Raw genomic sequence first — 25,997 nt, forward strand, 5'->3', positions numbered from 1 at the left:
CATCCCCGTCAGGCGACAGCTTTAACTGCTCATAGAAGAAAGAGCTAGATTGTATTGGGAACTGGTTCCCAAGAAGTCATTAGGAAGGTCAGTTGGTTCTTTCTTCAATAGGTGGCTTAGCACCCTTCTGGAGAAGACAGAGGAGTAGTCTGGTGTTGGGAAGATGGAGACTTGAGGGCCAATATCCAACAAAGGTTCCCTTCCCTTTCAAGAGCACTCTGTCCCTTTTTTCAACAGCAAGAAACTGGAAATCCAGAGGAGTCTTTATAAAACCCCTCCTGGCCACAACCTGAAAGCAGACTGGGGAGAGAGGTGTTGACTCAAACTTCAGTGAGTCTCTTCTTCAATAGGGGAGCAGCCAGAGAAGAAGCTGGTATTGCTGGCTAGAGCTCGTTTCTTTTTCTTTCCTGGGGCCTTATTTTCTTGGAATTCTGTAGCTACATGTTTCGACTCTGGGAGGTCAAAGGAGGAGGGAGCCAGAGTCATCTTCTTTAACGGTACCTGCTGCACGTCACACATCTCTTTCAGGATCTAGGAAGGACAGACAGGGTATGAATAAATCTCTGCTAGAGGCAGAAGCTCAACCCAGCCTAGCCTATAAAATTGTACCTCATACACTACCAGCAGCATGAGGTATCCCCTAAGGTTGCTGTATGGAAAAAAAAGACTCTAGCCTACACCCAAGTCCCAGCAAGCTGACCGTAACTTTTTTTCCAACCAGAGATGATGAGATGCAGAGATGGACACTAATGCAGTTGGAAACACCCACCTACCTTGCTGTTGGGAGTGGCACAAACAGGGTTGAAGAAGCTCAATCCTGGGGTCACCTCTGTGGGATCCTCCAGTTTGAAGGAGCCTTCGGAGTCCTGGGTCCGCTCAACAGTGCCCAAGCTATCCTGAGAATCAGACAGACAGGCATGTTATAATTTCAGCAACCAGGGTTATAAAAGCAGTCTGCTCTCCTTCAACTAGTGTAGTACCGGCTCTGAGGACCCAGATTAGTCAGTCTAAACAACCCTAAAGGAGACTCTGCTTGGGGAGCTTGTAGTGCTTAATATATTTTTTCCCTGAAGGGATGGAGCAATGCTTGGAGGCAGCCTCTGAAGGCAAAGGAGTAGGGAGGATAGCACAGGACATACCACAAAGCAAGGTTTAAAACAAGACCAAGCCTTGGTTATTTCCCCTTCCAATCTGCAATATCCTTTCCAGTATCCCTCCAGGATGTTATCTGTGTTAATCTTCCTTTCAGATAAGGAAACTGAAGCCAAGAGAGAGACATTACTTAGGTAAAAAGGCAATTTGGTAATAGAGCTTGAATTATATACAGAATTATAGACTGTTGTCATGGAAATAGCGCTAGACTAAGAATCGGGAAGCCTAAGGTTTAATCTTAGCTGTCGTGACCAGCTGTGCAATATTAGGCAAGTCACTTAAGCTTATCTCTGGGCCTTGGTTTTCTTCTCTGTAAAATGGAAGCATTGGACTAGGTCAGTGGTTTTTACAAACGAAATCTTAAGAGAAAGCCCAATAAGTAAACATGTAAAAAGCAAATTGCTTTGGCTGAAACAGGGTCAAATCTGACTCAGGCCACTTCCCTCTGCCCAAGGAACTTCCATGGAACCACTAGATGACTCTAGAACCCAATCTGAAAAACCACTGAAATAGAGAATCTTTAAGGTCCCTGCTACTTGTACAATTCTTAGCTTGTTACTTTAGTCCTCTGCTGCTTACCTGTCTTAGAAGTCTTTCTAATGGAAGACCCAGGGCAAAACTGTTCACACGTAGATGTTAAAGAAATGAATCAGGAATGATTACTAGACGATGCTTGCTAGAATTACTGTCAGTCACAGAGAGCTGCTGTAATGAGCTTTTGCCCTGGGCACAAGTACAGGCAAGTACAGGGATCTGACCAGCTTGGTGCTGCTCTTCTCAAGGCACATTTTGTTTCCCTGAGTTTGCTGTTCCTGGGAGCAATATAAGGAGAACAGCTGCAGTTAGCTTGGCTCACAATAGTGACTGTTCCCATGTAGTGGGTCTAATAACTAACGTCTCAAAATGTCAGAAGGATTAACTTTCTTTCTGGAAGCTGCCACCTTAGCATGTGGCTCTTGCAGTTCCAGCTAAGCCTTTGGCCTAGTTTGATCCTGCATGTCTATATGCCTATAAACGCCTGTTTTTCTGTTTCTTTTGCTGCCTCAGAAACTCTGCAGAAACTGTACATCCAAGGCTAGGGGCATCATTTAGGCAAGGTAATCAGCTGCATTCCCGGGAATCTCCTGAGAAGGCTGTGGGTTCTGAAGGTAGTATGCAGAAAGGCTAGCACGGGGGAAGAAGGATTGAGAAGTGAAATGTTTCTGTTTCTGGGTACAGAGGGAAGGAGAAGTGTAGGAAGAGCTGTGCAGGAGACTCCATATTTCAAGATGGAAGGTAGCAGAAAAGGGCGGAAGCCAGTAGGAGGCCTGAAGGGATGGTGAGGAGCAAGAGCGTTGATCCTACCTTGCCTTGCTTTCGGTTCCTACACTTCGTGGGGTCACAGCTGCAGTCCACGCCACAGTCTGACTTTTGTTTCCTGCACCCACACTGCTTGTTCCCACACCAGCCCTTGCAGGAACACTGCAAGATAAGTTTGTAGAAAGACACATTATGAAAGGATTAGAAGGGGAATTAAAAGTACCCTCCCTTCATTGTCAAGCCTTTCTAGACAGAAAATTGAAACTACCATCATCTTTACCAAGCTTCTGTCCCCTCAATCCTCTCTTCTTCAGTGGAACAATGATCATCATGAAGCACCATAGGTTTACTGAACACAAGTCATGCCAGATAATCCATTTTCTTTTTTAGATAGTATACTTAAACAGCCACTTCAGAGGGATGACATAATAATATAAGGCAGCTGACGAAGACTGTCCTGATCGTATTACGGACAAAGTGAAGAACTGTGAGCTAGACAGTAGTGTATTTAAAGACTGGTTATAGTTTCTTTCTTTCTTTTTTTTTTTATAGTTGTTCAGTATCTTTAAAATCTACCTAACTGTACTTTCATCCAACTCACATTTCTACATTTTGTCCGGTGTCAGCTTAGGCTTTGTCCTTAGCACTTTAATCATTCAACATTTTAATAAATCATTGATATGAAATATAATCACATACATTTGTATAGCACTTTACAGCTTTCACAGTACTTTCATATATAAATATAAAGTCTCATTTGAATCTCACAGCCAGTTTACAAGGTAGGCATATTTATTCAGCCGTAACAATGGCACAAAGCTGGAAGGATGATTAATATGTGAGGTCACAGAATCACAATTCAAAATATTTTGACAGGTTGGAATTATGGGCTGAATATAAAAAGAAAAAATTTAACAGGGATAAATGTAAGTTTGGTATTTAGGTTCCCCCAAATCAACCATATAAATACAGGATGGAAGGAGATTTAGCTTAAAAGTAGTTTGTGCAAAAAGGGTCTAGGGATGAGTTGTCAGCAAGCTTCATGAGTCAACAGTGTGAAATGGCTATCTAAAAGCAAATACAGTCAGGCAGAAATGTGGAGTTCAGAAAACATGGGCAGCAACTGTTTCACTGTTGCCTGGGTCAGTTAGACCACATTTGAAATAACGAATCCTCTATTTAGGGCACCATAATTTTTTTATGTGTACAAAAGATCATGAAAAGCCCACTCATGTTCCTGCTACCTCCGCTTAATAAGTAAAATACAGCTGTAACTGAAGCCTCCTGTGTACCCTGATCCTATTCACCTCCCTCCCTTTCAGAGCTAAACAGTCTCTTGAATTAGGCGTTTACCATTTCCATGCATATCTTTTTTCTTTTAATCACATGAGTTTCCATTAAAAAATATGGAATTGTTCTGTTTGTTTTTAAACTTTATAAATGGCATCTTATTATTCACTGACACATGTAGCTCCAGTTCACTTATTTTCACTCTGTGAACATACCACAGTTTATCCATTCTCCTGATAGTGCCATTTTTTCACTTTCACGAACAATGCCACAATAATAATAGCTAACATTAATGTGTGCCAGGTACTGTTCTAAGTGCTTTCTCTGTATTAAAACCATTTAATACATAAGCATGCTTCCTCGTACACACATTGTGGAGTTCACTGTGTATGTGTTTAATAAAAAGGACGTTAGACAAAAAAAGAGGTAGGTGACCAGAATTAGAGGAAGCAATGTTATAAGAAAGAGAGATAGTGTGTCTTGGAAGATAGGTGGCAGAGCTCACAGAAATGATAAATTAGAACAAGAGAATTTACAGACACCCTAAAGCCTGATTTGATGTACAAAGCCCCTCTAATATTCAAAGCTCTAGTTATTCTGAGGATATTAGTTTCACTGGTACTTCGGACATGTTATCAGGAGGGATCAGTCCCTGGAGAAGGACATCATGCTTGGAAAAGTAGAGGGTCAGCCAAAAAGAGGAAGACCCTTGATGAGATGGATTGACAAGAGTGTCTGTGACAACGGGCTCAAACATAGCAATGATTGTGAGGATGGCGCAGGACCAGGCAGTGTTTCATTATGTTGTACACAGGGTTGCTGTAAGTCGGAACCAACTCGACGGCACCTAACAACAACAAAATATAACTTCTAACCACAGGGCCTAGCCTAATTCTGCCATCTGGAATGACATAGGATAAGTTTAACCTCACTTTCACAGCCTATCATTTAAACCCTGAGCATAATTTCCACTCCCCTGTCCCCCTCTGTCTAAATCCTCTCAAAGATAAATATTAAATATACCCATCTTCTTCAACAATTCTCCACATGACATGGTTTCCAGGTATCCTCACCACCTTGATTATACACCAGTTTGTCAAAGTTCACCTTTACTTGTAACATCCAGAAATGAGAAAAACTTTCCAGATGTGGTTATGACAATTATGTAGACTGAGACAAATGCCTCCCTTTATGGACCCAACAGTTCTGTTAATGAGACCTAAAAATCACAGTAGCTTTTTTTTTCTTGCAATATCTTTGTGGATTCATACTGAGTTTGCATTCAAACTCAGACCCTTAAGTCTTTTTCATATAAGAACTATCACTTTTGTTCTGTAGTTGTGAAGGTAAAAGAAACCATTATATCTTTTTCTTTCTGATTATGAAAGCAACATATTTTATTGTATAAAATTTGAAAACATAGAAAAATATAAAGATTTCATAATTTTTCTATCCAAAAGTAAACACTACCACCATTTTGGTATATTCCTTTCCAGTCTTTTATCTATGCTATAAATTTATATACAATTTTGTTGTTTAAATTGGGATAATATAATATTTTGCTTTTTCACTTAACATTATATATACTTAAAATATACTTAAGGACATGGGAAATATATTCTTCAAAAACATGATTTTCTTATAGTTGTATATAATATTTAATCACATTGTTATGTCATTTTATTTAACTTGTTCCCTAATATTGGATACTTAGGTTGTTTTGAAAAAAAATTTTGCTATTATAAAAAATGTTGCAGTGAACCTTGTATATAAATATAATCGAAATCTTACCATGATTAACAAGGCCCTCTACCATCTAGTCCCTGACTACCTCTCTGACCTTATCTTGTATTACCTTCCCCCATTTATCAACACACTGCAGACACACTGGCCTTTTTATCTGTTCCTTGACACACCAGGAGCCCTGGTGGAGCAGTGGTTAAGAGCTTCACTGCTAACCCAAAAGGTCGGCAGTTTGAATTCACCAGCTGCTCCTTGGAAACCCTATGGGGCAGGTCTACTCTGTCCTATAGGGTCGCTATGAGTCAGAATCGACTAGACAGCAACAGGTTTGGTTTGGTTTTTGGTTGACACACCAAACTCATTCTTACCCTGAGGTCTCTGCATTTGCTGTTCCCCTTTCCTGAAATGTTCTTCCTGATTGTTTTCCTGATTTGTTCCTTCACTTTGTTCAGACCTGAGCTTAAAAATCTCCTCCTCAGAGGCCTCTCTCAAGTACTCTTCCAAAGTACTCTTCTCATCTGGTCATTCTCTATGATTTTACTATATTTTATTTTCTTTTAATTTCTTATCACTGTCTAAAATTATTTTGTTTTCTTGGGTGTTTCGTGAGAATGTCAGTTTCATGAGGGCAAGGATCTTACCTGTTTTGCTTATTTTACCCTCAGCACCTAGAAACGTGCCTGGCACATAGTTAGATGATAAAAAAAAAAAAAAAAAGATTTGTTGAATGAATAAATCTTTTTGCATACCAATGACCATTTCCTTAGTATAAATTTCTATGTGTATAAGGAGCCCTGGTTACACAGTGGTTAAAGCGCTTGGCTGCTAACCGAAAGGTTGGTGGTTTTAACCCACCAGCCGCTCCGCAGGAGAAAGATGTGGCAGTCTGCTTCCATAAGGATTACAGCCTTGGAATTCATATGAGGGCAGTTCTACTCCATCCTATAGGGTTGCTATGAGTCAGAATCTACTCGATGCAATATTCAAAAAAATTTTTTTAAATGTATAATTACTGGGTCAAACAATTGAAACATTTTTAAGACTTTTGATACATATTTTCAAGCTGCCTTCCAGAAAGGTATACTAATTTACATTCCCAATAGCAACAGACATTATAATAAAAATGTCTTATTCATACTTGCCAACACTGGACATTATAATAAAAAAAATCTTTGCTGCTTTGAATAAGACAGGGGAAAAGATAGAGCTCTATGACATGTCATAGAGACACCCACTAGGATGACACTGATCCATTGATTGCTACAGCCTGGGTATGGTTCTCCGACCATTTACAAATTTATCTAAATGCCTCAAAAATTCACTATCACCTTGTCTGTGTTTCTGTATTTTGTCCAAAGGCATAATGAGAACAGTATCTGAAGGACTATCATAAGGAAGAAGAACAATTAGACTTTTAACTAGCTAAGACCTATGGGATAATTTACAAGATAGCACATTTCAACTCAACAAGGAACAACCTTCTAACAATTAGTGGAATACTTGGGCTGCCCTGTGAGACTGTGAGCTCCCTCCTACTAGAAGTTGTCAAGCAACCAGTGACTAGATAAACACCTGGTGGGGTACTATAGAACTGTCATGACACACATGACAGGTGTATTCACATGAATGCCACGTGCACTAGCTGTATAACTATCTTGTTCTCTCTCACACCAGGAAGCAGATCAGGATATGAAAGGGAAAGTGACCTTACCATAGACATAATCTCAAATAATATATATGCAGGGGTGTGTAAGTGCATGTGTGCACAACTGCTGACAATCCACCAGCATGTCCCAAACCATAGTTGAGAACAACTATAACAGATTGTTTATAGAGTGGGAAGTAGAACTGAAAGACCTCAAGGGTTTCTTTGAGCCAGTGGTTCTCAACCCTGGCTACACACAAGGAATCTCTGGGGAGCTTTGCAAAAAGGCCAGGTCCCACCTCAGACCAATTAAATCAGAATATCTGGGGGTGGGGTCCCAGGCTCCTTGTGTTTAAGAGCTGCCTTGGTGATTCTAATGTGCAGCCAGGGTTAGAACTACTGCTTTAGAGTCTATAATTCTTCTGGCACTAATTTCAGTGTTACACTGTATTTTAGAATCATAAAATCTAGTGACAATTTTAACGTAAAGAATACCAGGCTAGGAACAAGGAGACTCAGGCTGTAGTCCTAGGCATGACCCCGGACAAGTCACTTCAACCAAGTATATCTCCATTCTTTTATCAGTAAGGTAGGAGACAAGAATACCTGTTCTCTTGTTTCTACCAAAGGGGACAATGAGAATATTTATAAAATGCTTACAGCATTTTAATAACAATACCTGCATGGTATTTTATTCTTCACAAGGTACTTTTGCATATATTCCTTCATTTAACTTCTCAGATAGTGTATAACACCATATAGAGTTCTATTATCAAAACCCATTTATATAACCTTGACTATTACTTTGACTCAGGATATTAGCACTGGACGGATCTTATAGATTCTAGTCTAATCCCTTCATTGCATAGATAAGGAATCTGAGGCTCAGGGAAGTGACTTGCTCAAGGTTACCCAACTAACCAGTGGCAAACTCAAGACTAGAACTCATGTCTTCTGGCTTCTAAGCTGTTACTTTTTCTAGTATAGCACATAACTTACTACTTAGTATCTTCCTTATAGGAAACATGGCTGAGTGAGGCTGCCTACCAGAACTAACTCTGGGAAAGTCATCATTTTGGTGCCTACTGGAGTCTCTTTTTCAGAAACCTAGTGATAATAGCAGCCAGCTTCAGCTAGGTTGATGCCATAATAATTAGGATGGCCTTCATGCAAAGCATCAGGGTCTACAGCTAATGTGTCTACAAGCAGTCTGACCAAAGAGTAGTCATAGCATCCATGTACTTTGAAGTTGCCAAAAGGAAGAAACTAGATTTTATGCCAACTTGATCCCCTTAAAACCCCACTTGCAATATTTGCTATAGTTTTATATTCCCCTTTCAAGCTTAAGGCAACAGGGCTATAATAAATATAACAAGCTTTCCTTTGAGGACAAGTATATCCATCTTTGCATCAAATTAGGAAAATTTCTTTCCAGGAGTTTTTGGTCCTCTACCATGTTTCTATATGTGCTTCCCAACTCTCCTATTACTTAACTGGCCTTTAGTCTACATTCAGCTTGAGCCTTCTACTTCAACCACAGTAAAAACCAAAACCAAACCCATTGCCATCAAGTTGATTCTGACTTATAGCAACCCTATTATAGGTCAGAGGAGAACTGCCCCATGGGGTTTCCAAGGAGCGGCTGGTGGATTTGAACCGCCAACCTTTTGGTTAGCAGCCATAGTTCTTAACCACTACACCACCAGGGCTAGTAAATGAATGAAAAGACAGACATGTTCTATCTCATTTTCTCTCAGTGCCCTGCCCCTCTGCCTCTCTACTACCGTCACTTAAGTCTTTGAAATATGCTATTCATCTTATTGGAAATGTTCTCTCAATTGTTTCCAAGATTTTATCTCTTTTCCATCTTATAATGCAGTAACAGTCCACCTCTTTCATGGCATTTTCCTAAACTATTTATACCTACCTACTTGGTTTGGCTTTATAATCACTCTTAAAACCCCTTCAAGTCCATCTCCCTGAGATGAATATAGTTAGGTTCTATGGTATGCTTCTATTTCTTTGCTTTCTTTACCCATTAAATTATAAGATCTCTGAGGCTAAGGAGGGGCTCTTAGTCCCACAGCATGTGGTATGACTACTGATTGACCAAATGACTTAATACCAACATTACTATTTCATATGACTTGCTTCTCTCTGGTGGTGTGGCTTTACAAGGTTCAGTTCCCCATGTATGAGCTATCAGCTAATGAAATCAAGTAACCTCCCAGGAAGGTAATTTGTGACCTGTTCTCTTTAAGCAGAATGTGGCTGCAGGGCACAATTGGGATAGTGGTGGTAAACTGCAATGCCTGGGAAATTAATGTTTCTTCGACATAAAACATCTAGGATTGATAATTATGTAGGATTATTACTGTATAAGTAAATAAAGCAAGCCTCAGAGTCAGATTGTTCCTAGCTAGCCTTAACTGGGAGTGTTTGATTTTATTACCTTTTTCTGTAATTTCCTTTGCCCCTTAGCCTAGTGAGGAAAACCATTCTATTAGTCAAGGAAGATAAAGTTCCCACTCAGCTTCTAACCTGCAGTTTTTACTGACATGACCATGATGTGGTAGAAAGAAAATGGACTTGGGGTCAGGAGATTTGGTTTCAAGTCCTGACTGTCACTTGGTTTTATGACCTTGGGCAAGGTCATTTCCCTTCAGTGAGTCTCAGGTCCATCTGTAAAATGCGAATAGTAATAAATACCTCACTGGGCTTTTGTGAAGATTGAGATAACATATATGAGAATGGTCTATAAACTGTAAAGTGCTATAACAATGTGATGGATTTTTATAATCACTTTGGAACCAGCGTCAATGAAATGGTATAGAACACTGCCTGTCCAGACTGGTAGAACCTACAAACATGAAGACAGCCAGATTGTGCATTCAGGCAATCCCCTACACTAGTCCCAAGTTCTACAGAGCTGACCAAACACCCCCCTCTCCCACCTGTTAAGTCAATGCCTCTGAATGGGGTTCAGGGGGCTCAGGTGCAGGGTAGAGGGCCTGCACATTCCTAGATTCAGAGAGTTACTGCCTTGCTATAGTAAAAGCTAATGATTAGAACCCCTGACAGAGTTGAGGAGCTGGCTCTTACCCCTTGGATATTCTTCCTGGACACCTTAACTAATTTTTCTGGCTTCCATTCCTCATCATTCTCATCATCATCGTCACCATCATCATCCTCGTGCTCATTCGCAGAATGCTCTGAACAATATTTTAGATCCTCAATGTCCATGCTTTGCTCCAAGAACTTTTCTTTAATACGGGAAGGTTTTGGCTAAGAAAAAAGGTTTGGAATGATTATTTAATTAAAAATAAAAAGAAATACATATGGCATGATATCTTCCTTGTAGCTGTTGCCAGCAATATTCTTAGAGCAGAGACTTCAAAATCCCTCAAATATACCCTACTTGGCTTTACCAACCAGAAGAAATTCTGCTTTAGCCTTTGGCCTCACAGAGTCTTTGAAGGGACAGAAATGGGAGGCTGAGCCAACTGAGGGAGGAAGGGAGGGGGTCATGATATGATAAGTATCTCTGGATGGACAGCTGAACACTGTTCTTTTCTTCTGCTTCTCCTCTTCAATTGTGTTACATAACGCCTGTGCATGCCCAAAAGTCAGCCTTCTGAGGAGGGAAAATGCCTTTTTTTCCCCCTCAGAATTATATCCTGTATTTTTATGTATAAATTCAAGGAAAATTGAGATGCTAGAATCTGGAAATTTAAGCTCTCAACCTTTTATAAAAGGCTATTTTAGCACACTTATCACCCCAAACCTTGGCTATGAAAAGGTATCAGAGGCACTGAGCATTTTACCTTAGGTGGGATATATTCAAAAGAAGAGTCTGGAGATAGAAAGGTATCCTTAGGAAGATGAGGTTTCTGCCTGCTGGCTACTTTGAGAAGAGTCAGTTTCTATTTGAAAAGAAGAGAAAAAGTATATAATGCAGGGCAGCTTCTTAGAGTATCCATGGCTAAAACACAAAGATTCCAGATATAGGCTGCATTGGCTAGCTTACTTTTAAACCACAGTGAAGTGAGGCAGGACTATAATGGAGCTGGCTGAAGGACTCCTACTTTCCAAGATCAGTATCAGATTCAGAAAAGGGCAAATTAAAAATTCGTGTTTATACCATTTTAAAATACACATGACTATATCATATGGAAACTCAATGTAGACTTCATATATTAGAGCCAAGTCCTCATACTGGGGGTTGCTCCCAAGAGCTAGCCTCAGTAGTAACAGGGTGTTTTAGTTATCTAGTGCGGCTATAACAGAAATACAAGTGGGTGGCTTTAACCAACAGAAATTTATTTTCTCATAATTTAGGAGGCTAGAAGTCCGAATTCAGGGTGCCGGCTCTAGGGGAAAGCTTTCTCTCTCTGTCAGCTCTGGAGGGAGGTCCTTGTCTCTTCTGAGCTTCTGCTCCTGGGCAGTCTTCTTGTGGCTTGGCGTCTCTCTTCCCCCATTTCTGCTTCCTAGCTTGCTTGTTTAATTTCTTTTATGTCTCCAAAGAGATTGGTGCAAAATACACCCTATACTAATCCTGCCTCATTAACATAACAAAGACAACCCATTCCCAAATGGGACTGTAACCACTGGCATAGAGGTTGGGATTTACAACAAAGGGTTTCCCAGGGTTTATCAAGTGGGTGGGAAACAGTATTACCTGTTTGATGATTTCATTCTCTCTGAGAAGCTGCTGGTTTTGCTCACACACCTCTCGCATCTTTTCAAGCTCTTCATCCTATTTTCAATAGTGCAGTGATAGGTGGGGTTATTTTGGGCACTACATTTGGGTTATCAAACAACTCACATAGATGAAAACATACTGCTGCCAAGTTGCTGGCAGGAGATGGTCTTTGCACAGCAGGTACTGGTACCCAGAAAAATGTCTGATTCCCAGTTCTTAGGTGCACTGAATGTTGGGTTTTTCCAATGCACCCAGCAGCCCTGATCGCACTCATAGGAACCACAGTGTGATGGTTAAGATTGTGTATCAAAAGGCACAGACGGGAGTTACCATACTGGCTGGTGTGATTGATCCCGATTAGCAAGAGGAAATCCGATTGATATTACACAATGGAGGTAAAAAAGTGTATGTCTGGAATGCAGGAGATCCCTTAGGGATCCCTTAGTACTACCATGCCTTGTGATTAACGTCAACGGAAAACTACAGCAACCCAATTCTGACATGACCATTAATGGCCCAGGCCCTTCAGGAATGAAGGCTTGGGTTACTCCGCCAGGTAAAGAACCACGACCAGCTGAGATGGTTGCTGAAGGCAAAGGGAATACGGAATGGGTGGTGGATGAAGGTAGTTCTAAATACCAGTTATGGCCATGTGACCAGTTGCAGAAACGAGGGCTGTAATTGTTATTAGTATTTCTGCTTTGTATGTGTGTTCATTGTATCATGTTAGGCACAAGTATGACTTTATAATTGTCTTTATTCAGAGATTATGCGTGGTTTAAGGAGATTTGTACAGGTGCCAAGTTGACAAGGGTTGGACTGTGATGGTTAAGATTGTGTGACAGCTTGGCTGGGCCATGATTTTCAGTTTTTCCAGTCATATAATGTTGTGATCACTTCCCTGTTGAGATTTGGTATGTGATCACCCCCATGATGGGATCTGCTGTGAGTAGGCAATCAGTTGAAAGGGAGTTTCCTTGGGCCTATGGACTGCACTGAATATAAGCGAACATTCTGGCAAGGCTTGGGGGCTTTTTTTCTCGCACTGGATACTGCAGCTGGCTCCTGTTTGTTTGACCTCCAGTTCTTGGGACTTGAGGTAGCAGCTTACCTGTGGTCTTGCCTGCCAATCCCGGGATTCATTGATTTTCACAGTTTGTGAGCAAGAGCCCTGCTCTCTGACCTGTTGATCTTGGGTTCGCCAGCCCACGCAGCTATGTGAATCAGAAGAAGCCTCTATCCCGACCTACGGACTTGGGACGTTCCAGCCTCTACAACCGTGTGAGCCATTTCCTTGATATAAATCTCTCTCTCTATATTTATATGCTCTACTGGTTTTGCTTCTCCAGAGAACCCAGCCTAAAACACATAGGCTCTGCCCTGCATGCCTTCATTTTTCTTTTCCATCCTGTAGCCTCATATCCCTTATTTACAGTAGGATGCTGATTAAGAAACCCACAGAGTCAGCTCTGTTTCCTTGAAGTCTACACATGCTTCTCTTCACTCTTCTGAACATACACTAGGCAGTTTATTTGATACTCTAATACGCCTCATTAAACTTTCTGACACTTCAGACAACTGGATTCATACATACAACCTTAACTAGTCTGGTTATGTCTTAGATGGGATGTACTAAGGAAACTCTAGAGACTGGTGGTTTAGGAAGAAGTTTCTGAGCTGAACTAAAATAGTGCTCCAACATGTTACTAAAGGCTGGGGTGTTCCTAGTCTCTGGAAGAAATTCAGACCCCAGGCATTTTTTCAAACATGCCAGGTCTTAGCTAAGAAGAATAAGCTCAGAAAGGTACGGTTGAATGCTCCTAGAATTCGAAATAACTACTGGATAATTTCACTTCCTCAACTATTTAGAGCTCAGGATTGAGGCAAAGAATCAGGAGGCCTCAAAGTCTGGAATAGAGTATGTCCTGCTGTTTCTGTACCAAAATCTAGGTTATTCTATGTGTGGCTATACTCTAAGTAACCCTAAACTGATCAAATAGGGCCAAAACGCAGTGCAAGCTACCAGTATAAACCTTTTTATTAGTTAATTACTATCTGCACTGAGTGCAATGGTCTAAATCAGACCGGATTCTCAGTCAGGCCGGTGCAACCCATCTCTGGAGACCTTTCCTAACACTTCAGCATCATACCTGACACTTCAGTGTGTTCAGCAGTTGTTGTTCCTTTTCACTGACTGACTCCTCTAGCTGCTTCTCTGACATTCGGCTTTGCTGCAACTGGCTGAGAAGGTATAGCACCTAGAGAAATATACAACCCAATGAGTGGTACCAAAGGAATAAAGGGATAAAGGAATTTAAGCTTAGTCCAAGCAGTAATTCAGGTGACTGTTCTGTGACTTAGAAGTAAAATGTTCCCTTTTGCTGTCATGGCTTGAAGTAGTAAGCATAGCCATAATGTTTAATCAGCATGTAATTTTGAAAACTTGGACAAGTAACTTTTCTCTCTGTTTCAGATTTCTTATTTGCAAAATTTGGAAAACATCACATGGCCTTTTGAAGGAAATGTCACACACTCCATCATTTTTTTTTAAACTAACAACAAAAGGCAATGACAGTTTGTCTTTCAGTATAGCCTCTTGGCTTGCCAAAATTTACCTTCTCTTGGTGCTGTTGCTCCACCCTGACCAGCTCTGACTGTAACTCTGTCTCCATCTCAGCGAAGTGATTTCGTTCCTCAAACAGCATCTTCTGCACGTCAGCACAGCTGGCCTTGCTCTGTTTCAGGCTGCTTTCAAGCTTGCTGACCTGTATTTTGGAGGAGACCAGCTGGAAGGGATAAAAGGAGATCAGTTTATTTAGAGAATGGCCACCTTTTCCCCATTCTTTAGGCAGAAAAATGTCAGATTTCTTGAAGTGGACTGAGAAATATTTCTCCATGTCCAAGTCCATTCCTACATTTTCATGTCATATGGATTTTAACATTAAATAGTAACGGCATTATTATACTATTCCTGGCCAAGAGCCCACATTTCTGCTGAGATAACTATCTTCGGGCTATGACATCCCTGGGTAGTGCAATTAACAGACTCGCTGCTAACTGAAGACTGGAAGTTTGAGTCTACCCAGAGGCACCTCAGAAGAAAGTCCTGGCGATATACTTCTGAAAAATTAGCCATTGAAAACCCTATGGAACACAGCTCTACTCTGACACACATAAGGTCACCATGAGTCAGAGTAGGCTCTATGCCTATTGGTTTTTTAGGGGCCGCCGGTAAGGTCTTTTAATCTCTTGCTTTGCCTCTAGGCAAGAATAGATCTAATACAAACAGTATCTGGAAACTCCAAACTCTGATATTTAAGAAGTTCTTCCTTGATTTTAAAGAGAAACCCTCAGGACACACCCTATGACCACCTCAATGTCTGTGTTCACATGTCAACTCGTAGACGTATTAGCTGAGACTATAGAGCTGCCTCTTCAGGCTAGATGGATAACCTAGGCTGGCCTAGTTTTATATTCACTACTAGTCGAGATGGTTAACATCATAAATACTACTGTTGACAAGACTAGTCAGAATTTCCTTAGGAGGGCAAATCTGCTAACCTAACACAAATTTGCAGATACAGAGTTTGTATGCTTGTCTCAAGTGAAAATGCCTGGATCACCAGAGAAGATCAATCAACTTTACTTCTTCTTGTGGTAACGTAAGATGATATATTATTTTAAGGTTAGTGAAGATGAGTTTTCCTTAAAATGAGTCTATATATGTCAAAAGATTATTATGTCTTGTATTTTCTAGATTGTATCTTAAACTTTTTGAATCTGCATTTCATAGGTGTTTTAAAAAGTAGTACAAAAATTTGTTTAATGAGTACTGCGTTTCCTTTTGGGGTGATGAAAATGTTTTGGAACTAGATAGAAGTGATGATGCACAACATTGTGAACATATTAAATGCCATGGAATTGTTCACTTTAAAATGGTTAATTTTATGTTATGTGAATTTCACCTCAATAAAAATAAAGTAGTACAATATAATAGTTTATATGTTTAACCCGTGGCCCACTATGTCATCCTAATCTTGTAGTAATAATCGCTAACATTTACTGAGTATTTATTTGCTATATGCCAGGCACGACAGGTATGTATTTGCAAGTCATATGATATTTTTGTAAGCGACTGGCTTGTATTTGCTTCCACCAGCCTTTATCCATGAAACCATTTCTCTAATGTTAGTGCCATTGTGGTTTCTACTATGAAAAGTGGCAATACTACTACAACAGTATTCCAGGCAAATATCCTGTTTCAACCTGCCCAGCCAGACCCCTAATTGCTGGTAGGAAGAGTGATGTTTACCTCTCCAGTTAAATATTTCAGGGCACACTTGGCTTCCATAATGGTAGTAATATTCTCCCAGCGGTGTTTTGGCCTGTCTTCACTTTCTGCATCCAGCAGCTTCTGCTGCAGGTCAGCAATTTGAGCACTCCTTCAGAGAAAGAAACAGTGAGCCTTATTGTAAGTAGCCTCAAGATCAAGCAGAAGTGAAGAGCTCTGAGGAGAAACTTTAAACGAATAATTTTATTGGTGGAGGTATCAGTTAAATATCATTTAAATAGTGACTGAGTCATCTGGTTAGGATTTCATATAGTATCTCAAATCCTGTTACAAAGGACTCCATGATACTATCCAAATGGTTTTATTTTATCAAATGCTGTTTGAAATAAAGGAGTCACATAGTGGGACTTGGAAAGGTTTGTTATATTAAGGCTTTTGTTGTAGTGGATTGGCTGTAATGTAGCTTCGTTTTGAGACCATATAAGCTCAGACTACGATCTGGTGGCCCACCCATGCAAGGATAAGATTCAGGTTGGAGACCTGAAACATAACAAAAGAACAAATAGGCAGATGTTTTTTGTGGGAATCAAATATCAAACTGATACCTATGGATGGTGTTATGAGAGGTTATCTTGAAGTGACTGCCACAGAACCAAGAAGTTTCTAAGAAGACTAGATACCCTGACCCTGGTGATAACTTCAAGGTACTTTTGATCAAGTATGGCCTGAATCTAAGGTCTACAAAACATTTTAGTTTCATTAATAGCTTCCTTTGCAAATTTGCTCTGTGTCCAGTAAGAGGGAACATACTAGCATGCGCTTACCATGCAGTACTATGTTAGGTATTTCAGGTAGTCCCCGAGTTTGACTTATTCAAAGTACAATGAACCACACTTACGACCGTCTATTTAGGTTTTTTTTTTGTACACTTTATCGTTAGTAATATGTACTACATACAATGTTGCCGTGCATAATTTGCTGATATCATTCTCAGATGTTCACTTGCAGACGTTCAAAGATTGGATTTATAAAGACACCGATAATAAAAGGCAATAACAATGAAAACTAAAGGAAAGAAAAGAGGTATTCAATTTATGTCAGAACCGACTTACAATGGAGTCGTTGCAACAGAAGCCGCTGTAAGTCGGGGACTACTTGTATAAGGAAGACAGGTACAAAAATAGTCTAAGACAGTAGTTTTCAACATTTTGGGTCTCAGGATCCCTTTACACTCTTACAAATTATTGAGGACCTCTAAGAAGTTCTGTTTGCATATATTATATCTACAGATATTTAAAGCATTCGAGAGTAAAACTCAAAAAGATTTAAAATATTTATTCACTTAAAAATAACAATAAACCCGATATACATTAATACAAATAACAAGTTTGACGAAAAATAACTATTTTCCAAACAAAAAAAAATTAGTGAAAAGAGTGGAATTGTTCTACATTTTTGCAAATCTCTATGTCTGGCTTTAGTACAAGACAGTTGGATTCTCATAAATCCCTCTGCATTCCATCTTTTGGGACATGTTCTGGTTGACGTATTCGATGACAATCTGGCCTCATACAGATACGTAGTTGGAAAAGGAAGGAGTGTTCTAATAGCCTTTTCAGATAATTGTAATATTCTACTTTTAGATTATACCAAAACTCAACAAGTGGTAGTTTGTTAAAAGTCAGTTGCAACGTGGAAACTGAAAGTATAATTAATAAACTTTTCATATTCTCTAATATTAAAATTCATTGACCTATCTTGAAATTTGAATGAATCTTTTACCCACACATGATTTTTGTAACATGTAATTTGGAAAATACTGGTCCACTATAGGATTGTTATGAGTCAGAATTGACATGATGACAACAGGTTTTTTTTTTTTTTTTTGGAGTCATGCAAATCCTTTAAATGTTAGCACATTTCATTATACCATATAAAATGATCACATCTGTTAATATCACCATCAGCCTTATCAGAAAAGTTATGGAACACTGTCAAGCTCATGGTGGCAGATACAAGTTCTCCGAAATTCTAGTTTTTGCTTGAAAGTTCGAATTTTATCTTTGGTAACAAATACCGTCAGCTGTTTTCCTTGAAGTGACAGGCTCACTCATTTATTTTTGAGAAAATGTCTGCCAAATACCCAAGTCTGAATAATCATAGTTTCTTGGTCAGTCATTCTTTCAAGTGAAGACAATGTTCCCTGAAAAAAGAGGCCTATTGAGTTTACACCTCAAACAACAGCATGTGCTTTTCCTTGAAACAATCATCATAATTTGGAATGCAGAAGTGCTTTATGGGGTGGGACCAAGATGGCAGAATAGTAGGAAGCCTTCTGTCGTCCTTCTTACAACAAAGACCCCCCCAAAAAAGTGGTTCGAATATATATGACAATCTAGGAACCCTAATCATCAAAGACAAAGCTGAAGAATTGGACTGTGCAACAGGTGGAAGGAGACACAATTCAAAAGCAGCAGAAATGGGGAACTACAGATCGCGGGATCACCGGTGCCCACTAGCTGAGTCTGCATAGCACACACAGGCTGAAGCAAGCAGCAACATCACAAGCCGAGGCCCACCATATCTGGTGCATACAAGCAGTAGCAAATCTGCATGGATCTCCAGAACCAAACAGGAGCAACATAAGAACTGCGAAAGTGACATGCAGCCTCCCAACCTACCTCCTGTGCTGACAAAATAACCTCTGCCCCCCCTACAGCTTCACACCAGAGAAGCGCTCCCTTCCCCTCACCCATCCCCCACCCCACTCCTACACCAGTTCTGTGGCATTCAACAATGCCATGCCCCCTAAGTCAGGAACTCAGGGCAGGTAGGGAGGCCCTGCCCCTTCACCCAGCCACTGGTGTACGGGGTCCATGGAGCTGTGGTGCTCTTCACCCCTGCCCAGTCCCTTGTGGGCCGATTCAACACCGCATGTCCTCATTAGCATAAAACAGCAGGGCATAAACCTGAAGCACATTTTCACCTGCAACAGCCAAGGAAGAGCTGCATATTTGAAACATTCAACACCATGCTGCCCCCTAAGAAGAGGCCTCACCCACTCACACCAGGGGCCTTAGGGCTAGTGGTATCACCCACTCCATTTTGCCACCCACGACAAGGATCTGAGAATTAATGGTGCCTCTCAATACCTCCAGCCAATGGCACTGGGTGCCCAAGGACTGGCTGCATTACCCCCCACCCCAGCTACATGCTTTAGTGGACAGGGACACGCCCTCCAGCCAGGTACTTGGGGGCAGCTGACAGCACCCTGCCTTGCCCCACACATTGCCCCCCATTGCAACCAGAGACCTGTGACTGCTCCGAATACTCAGACACAGCCCTGACCACCTAGGACAGTAGGTGAGAGTCTGCATCACACACTTGGTGACTGGTGATCCAGACGACTGTGCCCTTAATAACTGCACTCCTGCTAGAACAGTGAACAGACTCCTGGGTTCACACATCCAGAAGCTGCTCTGACCACCTGGAGACAGGAAGTAAGAGCTTCAATGATACCAACAACCAAAGTAGCATATATGCCCAGCCTACTTGGACATATCAAAACAAAAATAAAGGACACAGTAAACAAAAATACAATAAATAAAAAATAAATATATAATAACTTATTGATGCCTCAGAGACAACAGTCAATATCAAATCACATAATGAACAGGAGAAGATGGCTCCAGCAAACAACCAAAATAAAGAACCAGAAAACCTTCTGGAGGAAGATGTGGCAATGGAACTACCTGATAAAGAATTCAAAAGCCTAATGTACAGAGGGTTCCAGGAGATCATGCAAAATATAAATAAAGCCAAGGAACACACAGACAAAGCAATAGAAGAATTCAGGAAAACAATATAACAAAATTACAAACAGGTAGCTAGAAACCATAGAGAGACAGAAACTAGAAATCCAAAAGATTAATAATAAAATTTCAGAATTAGACAACTCATTGGGTCATAGGAACAGAACTGAGACAATGGAAGTCAGAATTAGTGAGATTGAAGACAAAGCACTTGACACCAGTTTGAGGAAAAATCAGGAAAAAGAATGAAAACGAGCTGAAGAAAGCGTAAGAATTATGTGGGATACTCTCAAGATGAAAAACCCTAAAAGCGATTGGAGTACCAGAACAGAGGAGGATAACAGAAAACACAGAGGTAATTGTTGATGATTTGCTTGCAGAAAACTTCCCTAATATCATAAAGGATGAAAATATATCTATTCAAGAAGCTCAAGAAACCCTATACAGAATAGACCTCAAAAGAAAGTCACCAAGACATATCATAATCAAAATTGCCAAAACCAAAGACAAGGAAAAAAATTCTGAGAGCAGCTAGGGATAAATAAGAAAAAAAAAAAAGAAGTCACCTACAAAGGAGAACTAATAAGACTGAGCTCTGCCTACTCAGCAGAAATCATGCAGGCAAGAAGGCAATGGGATGACATATATAAAGCATTGAAGTAAAAAAAAATTGCCAGCCAAGAATTGTATATTCAGCAAAATAGTCACTCAAATACAATGGTGAAATTAGGTCATTTCTGGATAAACAGAAATTAAGGGAATTTGTAAAAACCATACTAAAATTACAAGAAATATTAAAGGCAGTCCTCTGGTTAGAGAACCAACAACATCAGACAATAATCCAAGACTAGGACACAGGGCAGATCAACCAGTTATCAATCCAGATAGGGAACTCACAGAAACAAATCCAAGCTAAAACACTAAAAATAGGGGATTAGAGAGGTCAATATGTAAATGATGACAACATCAAAACAAAAAAAAAAGGGAATAGTGTAGTCATAAAACTTCCATATAGAATGGAAGTTAAGATGTTATTAAGAAATAAAAGACTGGCTTAAATTTAGAAAAATAAAGGTAAATTTCAAGGTAACCACAAAGAAAGCTAACAAACCTACCCATCAAAAAAAAAAAAGCATAAAGACTCAGCAAATACAAAATCAACAGTAATGAAAGAGATAAAATGAATATATATAAACAAAAGGAACTCAGCACAGAAAATTAAGCGGAACAGAAACTGTCAACACCACACATGCACAAAAAAAGACCCATCAAAATGACAGCAGTAAATTCATACCTATCAATAATTACACTGAATGTAAATGGCCTAAGGACACCAGTAAAGACACAGAGTGTGGCAGAATGGATAAAAAAAAAAAAAAACATGCTGTCTACAAGAGACACACCTCAGACACAAAGGAATAAACACAATAAAACTTAAAGGATGGAAAAAAAATATATATCAAGCAAACACCAACCAAAAAAGAGCAGGAGTGAAATACTAATCTCTGATAAAATAGACTTTAAAGCAAAATCCACCATAAATAAGGAAGGACACTATAAAATGATTGAAGGGTCAATTCAGCAGGAGGACATAACCATAATAAATATGTATGCATCCAATGACAGGGCTCCAAAATAAATGAAACAAGCTGTAACAGCACTGAAAAGAGAAATAGACAGCTTTACAATAATAGTAGGAGACTTCAACACACAACTTTCGGTGAAGGACAGAATATCTAGAAAGAAATTCAGTAAAGATACAGAATAACTAAATGTCACAATCAACCAACTTTATCTCATAGACTGTCATGGATTGAACTGTGTCCCCCCAAAATATGCATCAACTTGGCCAGGCTGTGTGTGATTGTCCACCATTTTGTCATCTGATGTGATTTTCCTATGTGTTGTAAATTCTGACTCTATGATGTTAATGAGGCATTTTAGAGGCAGTTATGTTAATGAGGCAGGACTCAATCTACAAGATTAGGGTGTGTCTTCAGTCAGTCTCTTCAGATATAAAAGAAAGAAGTGAGCAGAGAGACATGGGGGACCTCATACCACCAAGAAACAAGAGCCAGGAGAATAGCACGTCCTTTGGACCTAGGGTCCCTGTGCCGAGAAGCTCCTCAACTGGGGAAGATTTATGACAAGAAACTTCCTCCAGAGCCAAGAGAGAGAAAGGCTTCTTCTGGAGCTGGTTCCCTGAATTCGGACTTCCAGCCTCCTAGTCTGTGAGAGAATAAATTTCATTTTAAAGCCATCTATTTTTGGTATTTCTGTTATAGCAGCACTAGATAACCAAGACATAGACATATACAGAACACTGCACCCAACAGCAGCAAAGTATATATTCTTTTCTGAAGCACTTGGAACATTCTCCAGAATAGGCCACAATGCAAGCCTTAACAACATCCAAAACGTCAAAATAATACAAAGCATCTTCTCTGATCATAATATTATAAGAGTAGAAATCAATAACAGAAACAGTAAGGAAAAAAAATCAATTATGTGGAAACTGAATAACAGCTTGCTTAAAAACTACTGTGTTATATAAGAAATCAAGGATATAATAAAAAATTCATAGAATCAAATGACAATGAAAACACATCTTATCAAAACCTTTGGGACACAGCAAAAGCAGTGCTTAAAGGTCAATTTATAGCAATAAATGCACACATTAAAAAAGAATAAAGGTCCAAAATCAAAACAACAAACCTAGAACTCAAACAAATAGAGAGCAGCAAAAGAAGTCCTAAGGCACCAGGAGAAAGGAAATAAAGATTACAGCAGAAATAAATGAAGTAGAGAACAGAAACACAATTGAAAGAATCAACAAGACCAAAAGTTGGTTCTCTGAAAAGATCAACATAATCAATAAACCATTGGCCAAAGTCACAAAAGAAAAACAGGAGAGGAAGCAAATAACCCCAATAAGAAATGAGATGGGTGGTATGACAACAGACCCAGCTGAAATAAAAAGGTTCATAACAGAATACAATGAAAAACTATACTCCAACAAATTTGAAAACCTAGAGGAAATGGACAAATTTCTAGAAACACACTACCTACCTAAACTAACACAAACTGAGGTAGAAAAATTAAACAAACCCATAACAAAAGAAGAGACTGAAGAGCTGGTAAAAAAACTCCCCCCCCCAAAAAAAAGCCCTGGCCCAGACAGCTTCACTGGAGAATTCTACTAAACATTCAGAGAAGAGCTCACACCAGTACTACTCAAACTATTTCACAGCATAGAAAAAGAATACTACTAAAGCTATTTCAGGAGCATAGAGAAGGAAGGAATACCCCCAAATTCAATCTATGAAGCCAGAATAACCCTGATACCAAAGCCAAAGAAATGACAAAAAAAGAAAACTACAGATCAATATCTGTCATGAACATAGATGCAAAAATCCTCAACAAAATTCTAGCGAATAGAATTCAACAGCATATCAAAAAAATAATACATCATTATGAAGTGGGATTCATATCAGGTATGCAGGGATGGTTCAACATTAGAAAATCAATGTAATCTACCACATAAATAGTACAAAAGAATCACAAGATCATCTCAATAAACACAGGAAAGTCATTTCACAAAGTCCAATACGCATTCCTGATAAAAACTCTCAGCAAATCAGGTACAGAAGGAAAATTCCTCAACATAATAAAGGACATTTATACAAAAACAACAGCCAGCATCATTCTAAATGGAGAGAGGCTGAAAACATTTGCCTTTAGAACAGGAGCCAGACAAAGACGCACTTTATCACCACTCTTATTCAACATTGTGCTGGAGGTCCTAGCTAGAGCAATAAGGCAAGAAAAAGAAATAAAGGGCATCCAGATTGGTAAGGAAGAGGTGAAACTATCCACGTTAGCAGATGATATGATCTTACAGAAAATCCCAAAGAATTCACAAGAAAGCTATTGGAACTAACAGAAGATTTCAGCAAAGTGGCAAGATACAAGATTAACATACAAAAATCAGTAGGATTCCTCTATACCAACAAAGAGAACTTTGAAAATGAAATCACGAATCAATACCTTTTATAATAGCCCCCAAGAAGATAAAGTACTTAGGAATAAATCTAACCAGAGATGTAAAACATCTATACAAAGAAAACTACAAAACACTGCTACAAGGAACTGGAAGAGACCTACATAGGTGGAAAAACATACCATGCTCATGGATAGGAAGACTCAACATTGTGAAAATGTCAATTCTACCGAAAGCGATCTACAGATACAATGCAATCTCAATCCAAGTTCCAAAAGCATTTTTTTAATAAGATGGAGAAACAAATCACCAACTTTATATGAAAAGGGATGAGGCAATGGATAAGTAAAGCATTACTGAAGAAGCACAAGGTGGGAGGCCTCACACTACCTGATTTTAGAACCTCTTATACCACCATGGTAGTCAAAACAGCCTGGTACTGGTACAACAACAGATACATAGACCAGTGGAACAGAACTGAGAACCCAGACAGATCCATCCACCTATGAGCAGCTAATATTTGACAAAGGTCCAAATCTGTTATACAGGAAAAAGACAGTCTCTTTAACAAACGGTGCTGGCATAACTGGATATCCATCTGTAAAAAAATGAAACAGGACCCATACCTCACATCACATACAAAAACTAACTCAAAATGGATCAAAGACCTAAATATAAGATCTAAAACTATAAGGATCACGGAAGAAAAAATACGGACAACGCTAGGGGCCCTAATACATGGCAAAAATAGGATACAAACCATAACTAACAATCACAAATACCAGAAGAGAAACTAGGTAACTGGGAGGTCCTAAAAATCAAACACTTAGGCTCATCAAAAGACTTCACGGAAAGAATAAAAACAGAACCTACAGACTGGGAAAAAAAAACTTGGCTACGGCATATCCGATAAGAGTCTAATGTTTAGAAACAACAAGATACTGTTAACGCCTCAACAACAAAAAAGACAAATAATCCAATTAAAAAACAAGCAAAGGATATGAACAGACACTTCACTAAAGAAGACATTCAGGTGGCTAACAGACACATGAGCAAATGCTTTTGATCATCAGGCATCAGAGAAATGCAGATCAAAATCCCACTGTGATACCATCTTGCCCTGACAATACTGGCATTAATCCAAACAACACAAAACAACAAATGCTGGAGAGGTTGTGGGGAGACTGCGACGTCTATGCACTGCTGGTGGGAATTGAAAATGGTATCAACACCTTGGAAAATGATATGCTGCTTCCTTAAAATGCTGGAAATAGAAATACCATACGATGCAGCAATCTCAGTTCTAGGAATACACCGTAGAGAAATAAGAACAGTCACCTGAATAGACATATGTACACCCATGTTCACTGCAGCACTACTCACAATAGTGAACAGACGGAAACAACCTAAATGCCCATCAACAGATTATTGTATGAACAAATTATGGTACATACACACAATGAAGCACTACACAAAGATGAACAATGATGAAACTGCGAAACATGTCACAAGATAGATGAATCTGGAGGGCATTATGCTGAGTGAAATAAGTCAGTCACAAAAGGGCAAATATTGTATGAGATCAGTATTATAAGAACTCAAGACAAGGTTTACACACACAAAAAATTATTCGTTGATGGTTCCAAGGGTGGGGAGGGAAAATCACTAACTAGATAGTAGACAAGTGTCACTTTGGTGAAGGAAAGGACAACACACAATATAGGGAAAGTCAGCACATCTGGACCAAAGCAAAAGTACGGAAGTTTCCTAGACACATCCAAACACTTTGAGGGACTGAGTAGCTGAAGTTAGGGCCTGGGGACCATAGTCTCAGGGAACATCTCTGTAAATTGGCATAACATAGTTCATAAGGAAAATGTCCTACACCCCACTTTGGTGAACAGAGTCTGGTGTCTTAAAAGCTTGCAAGCGGCCATCTAAGATACATCTATTGGTCCCATACCACCTGGAGCAAAGGAGAATAAAGAAAACCAAATATATGAGGAAAATATTAGCCCAAAGGACTAAATGACTACATGAACCAGAGACTCCACCAGCCTGAG

The 25,997-nt window shown here is 39.5% G+C and overlaps 1 protein-coding gene across 3 annotated transcripts in view; it reads right to left on the bottom strand.

Annotated features, from left to right (window-relative positions):
- Positions 1-185: 185 nt before the first annotated feature.
- KIF4A (kinesin family member 4A) overlaps positions 186-25,997 on the bottom strand; it is a 197,009-nt gene continuing 171,197 nt past the window's right edge. For all 3 annotated transcript variants that reach the window (XM_049871659.1, XM_049871660.1, XM_049871661.1), the window contains exons 24-32: positions 16,144-16,273; positions 14,447-14,617; positions 13,982-14,089; positions 11,808-11,885; positions 10,954-11,052; positions 10,232-10,414; positions 2,497-2,613; positions 774-896; positions 186-531 (exon numbers count right to left, since the gene is read on the bottom strand). In XM_049871659.1, coding sequence (XP_049727616.1) covers positions 328-531; positions 774-896; positions 2,497-2,613; positions 10,232-10,414; positions 10,954-11,052; positions 11,808-11,885; positions 13,982-14,089; positions 14,447-14,617; positions 16,144-16,273 — 1,213 coding nt within the window. In that variant the 3' untranslated portion in view covers positions 186-327. The remainder of the gene's footprint in view (positions 532-773; positions 897-2,496; positions 2,614-10,231; positions 10,415-10,953; positions 11,053-11,807; positions 11,886-13,981; positions 14,090-14,446; positions 14,618-16,143; positions 16,274-25,997) is intronic.

Source organism: Elephas maximus, chromosome X (assembly GCF_024166365.1).
Source record: "Elephas maximus indicus isolate mEleMax1 chromosome X, mEleMax1 primary haplotype, whole genome shotgun sequence".
Lineage (NCBI taxonomy): Eukaryota > Metazoa > Chordata > Mammalia > Proboscidea > Elephantidae > Elephas > Elephas maximus.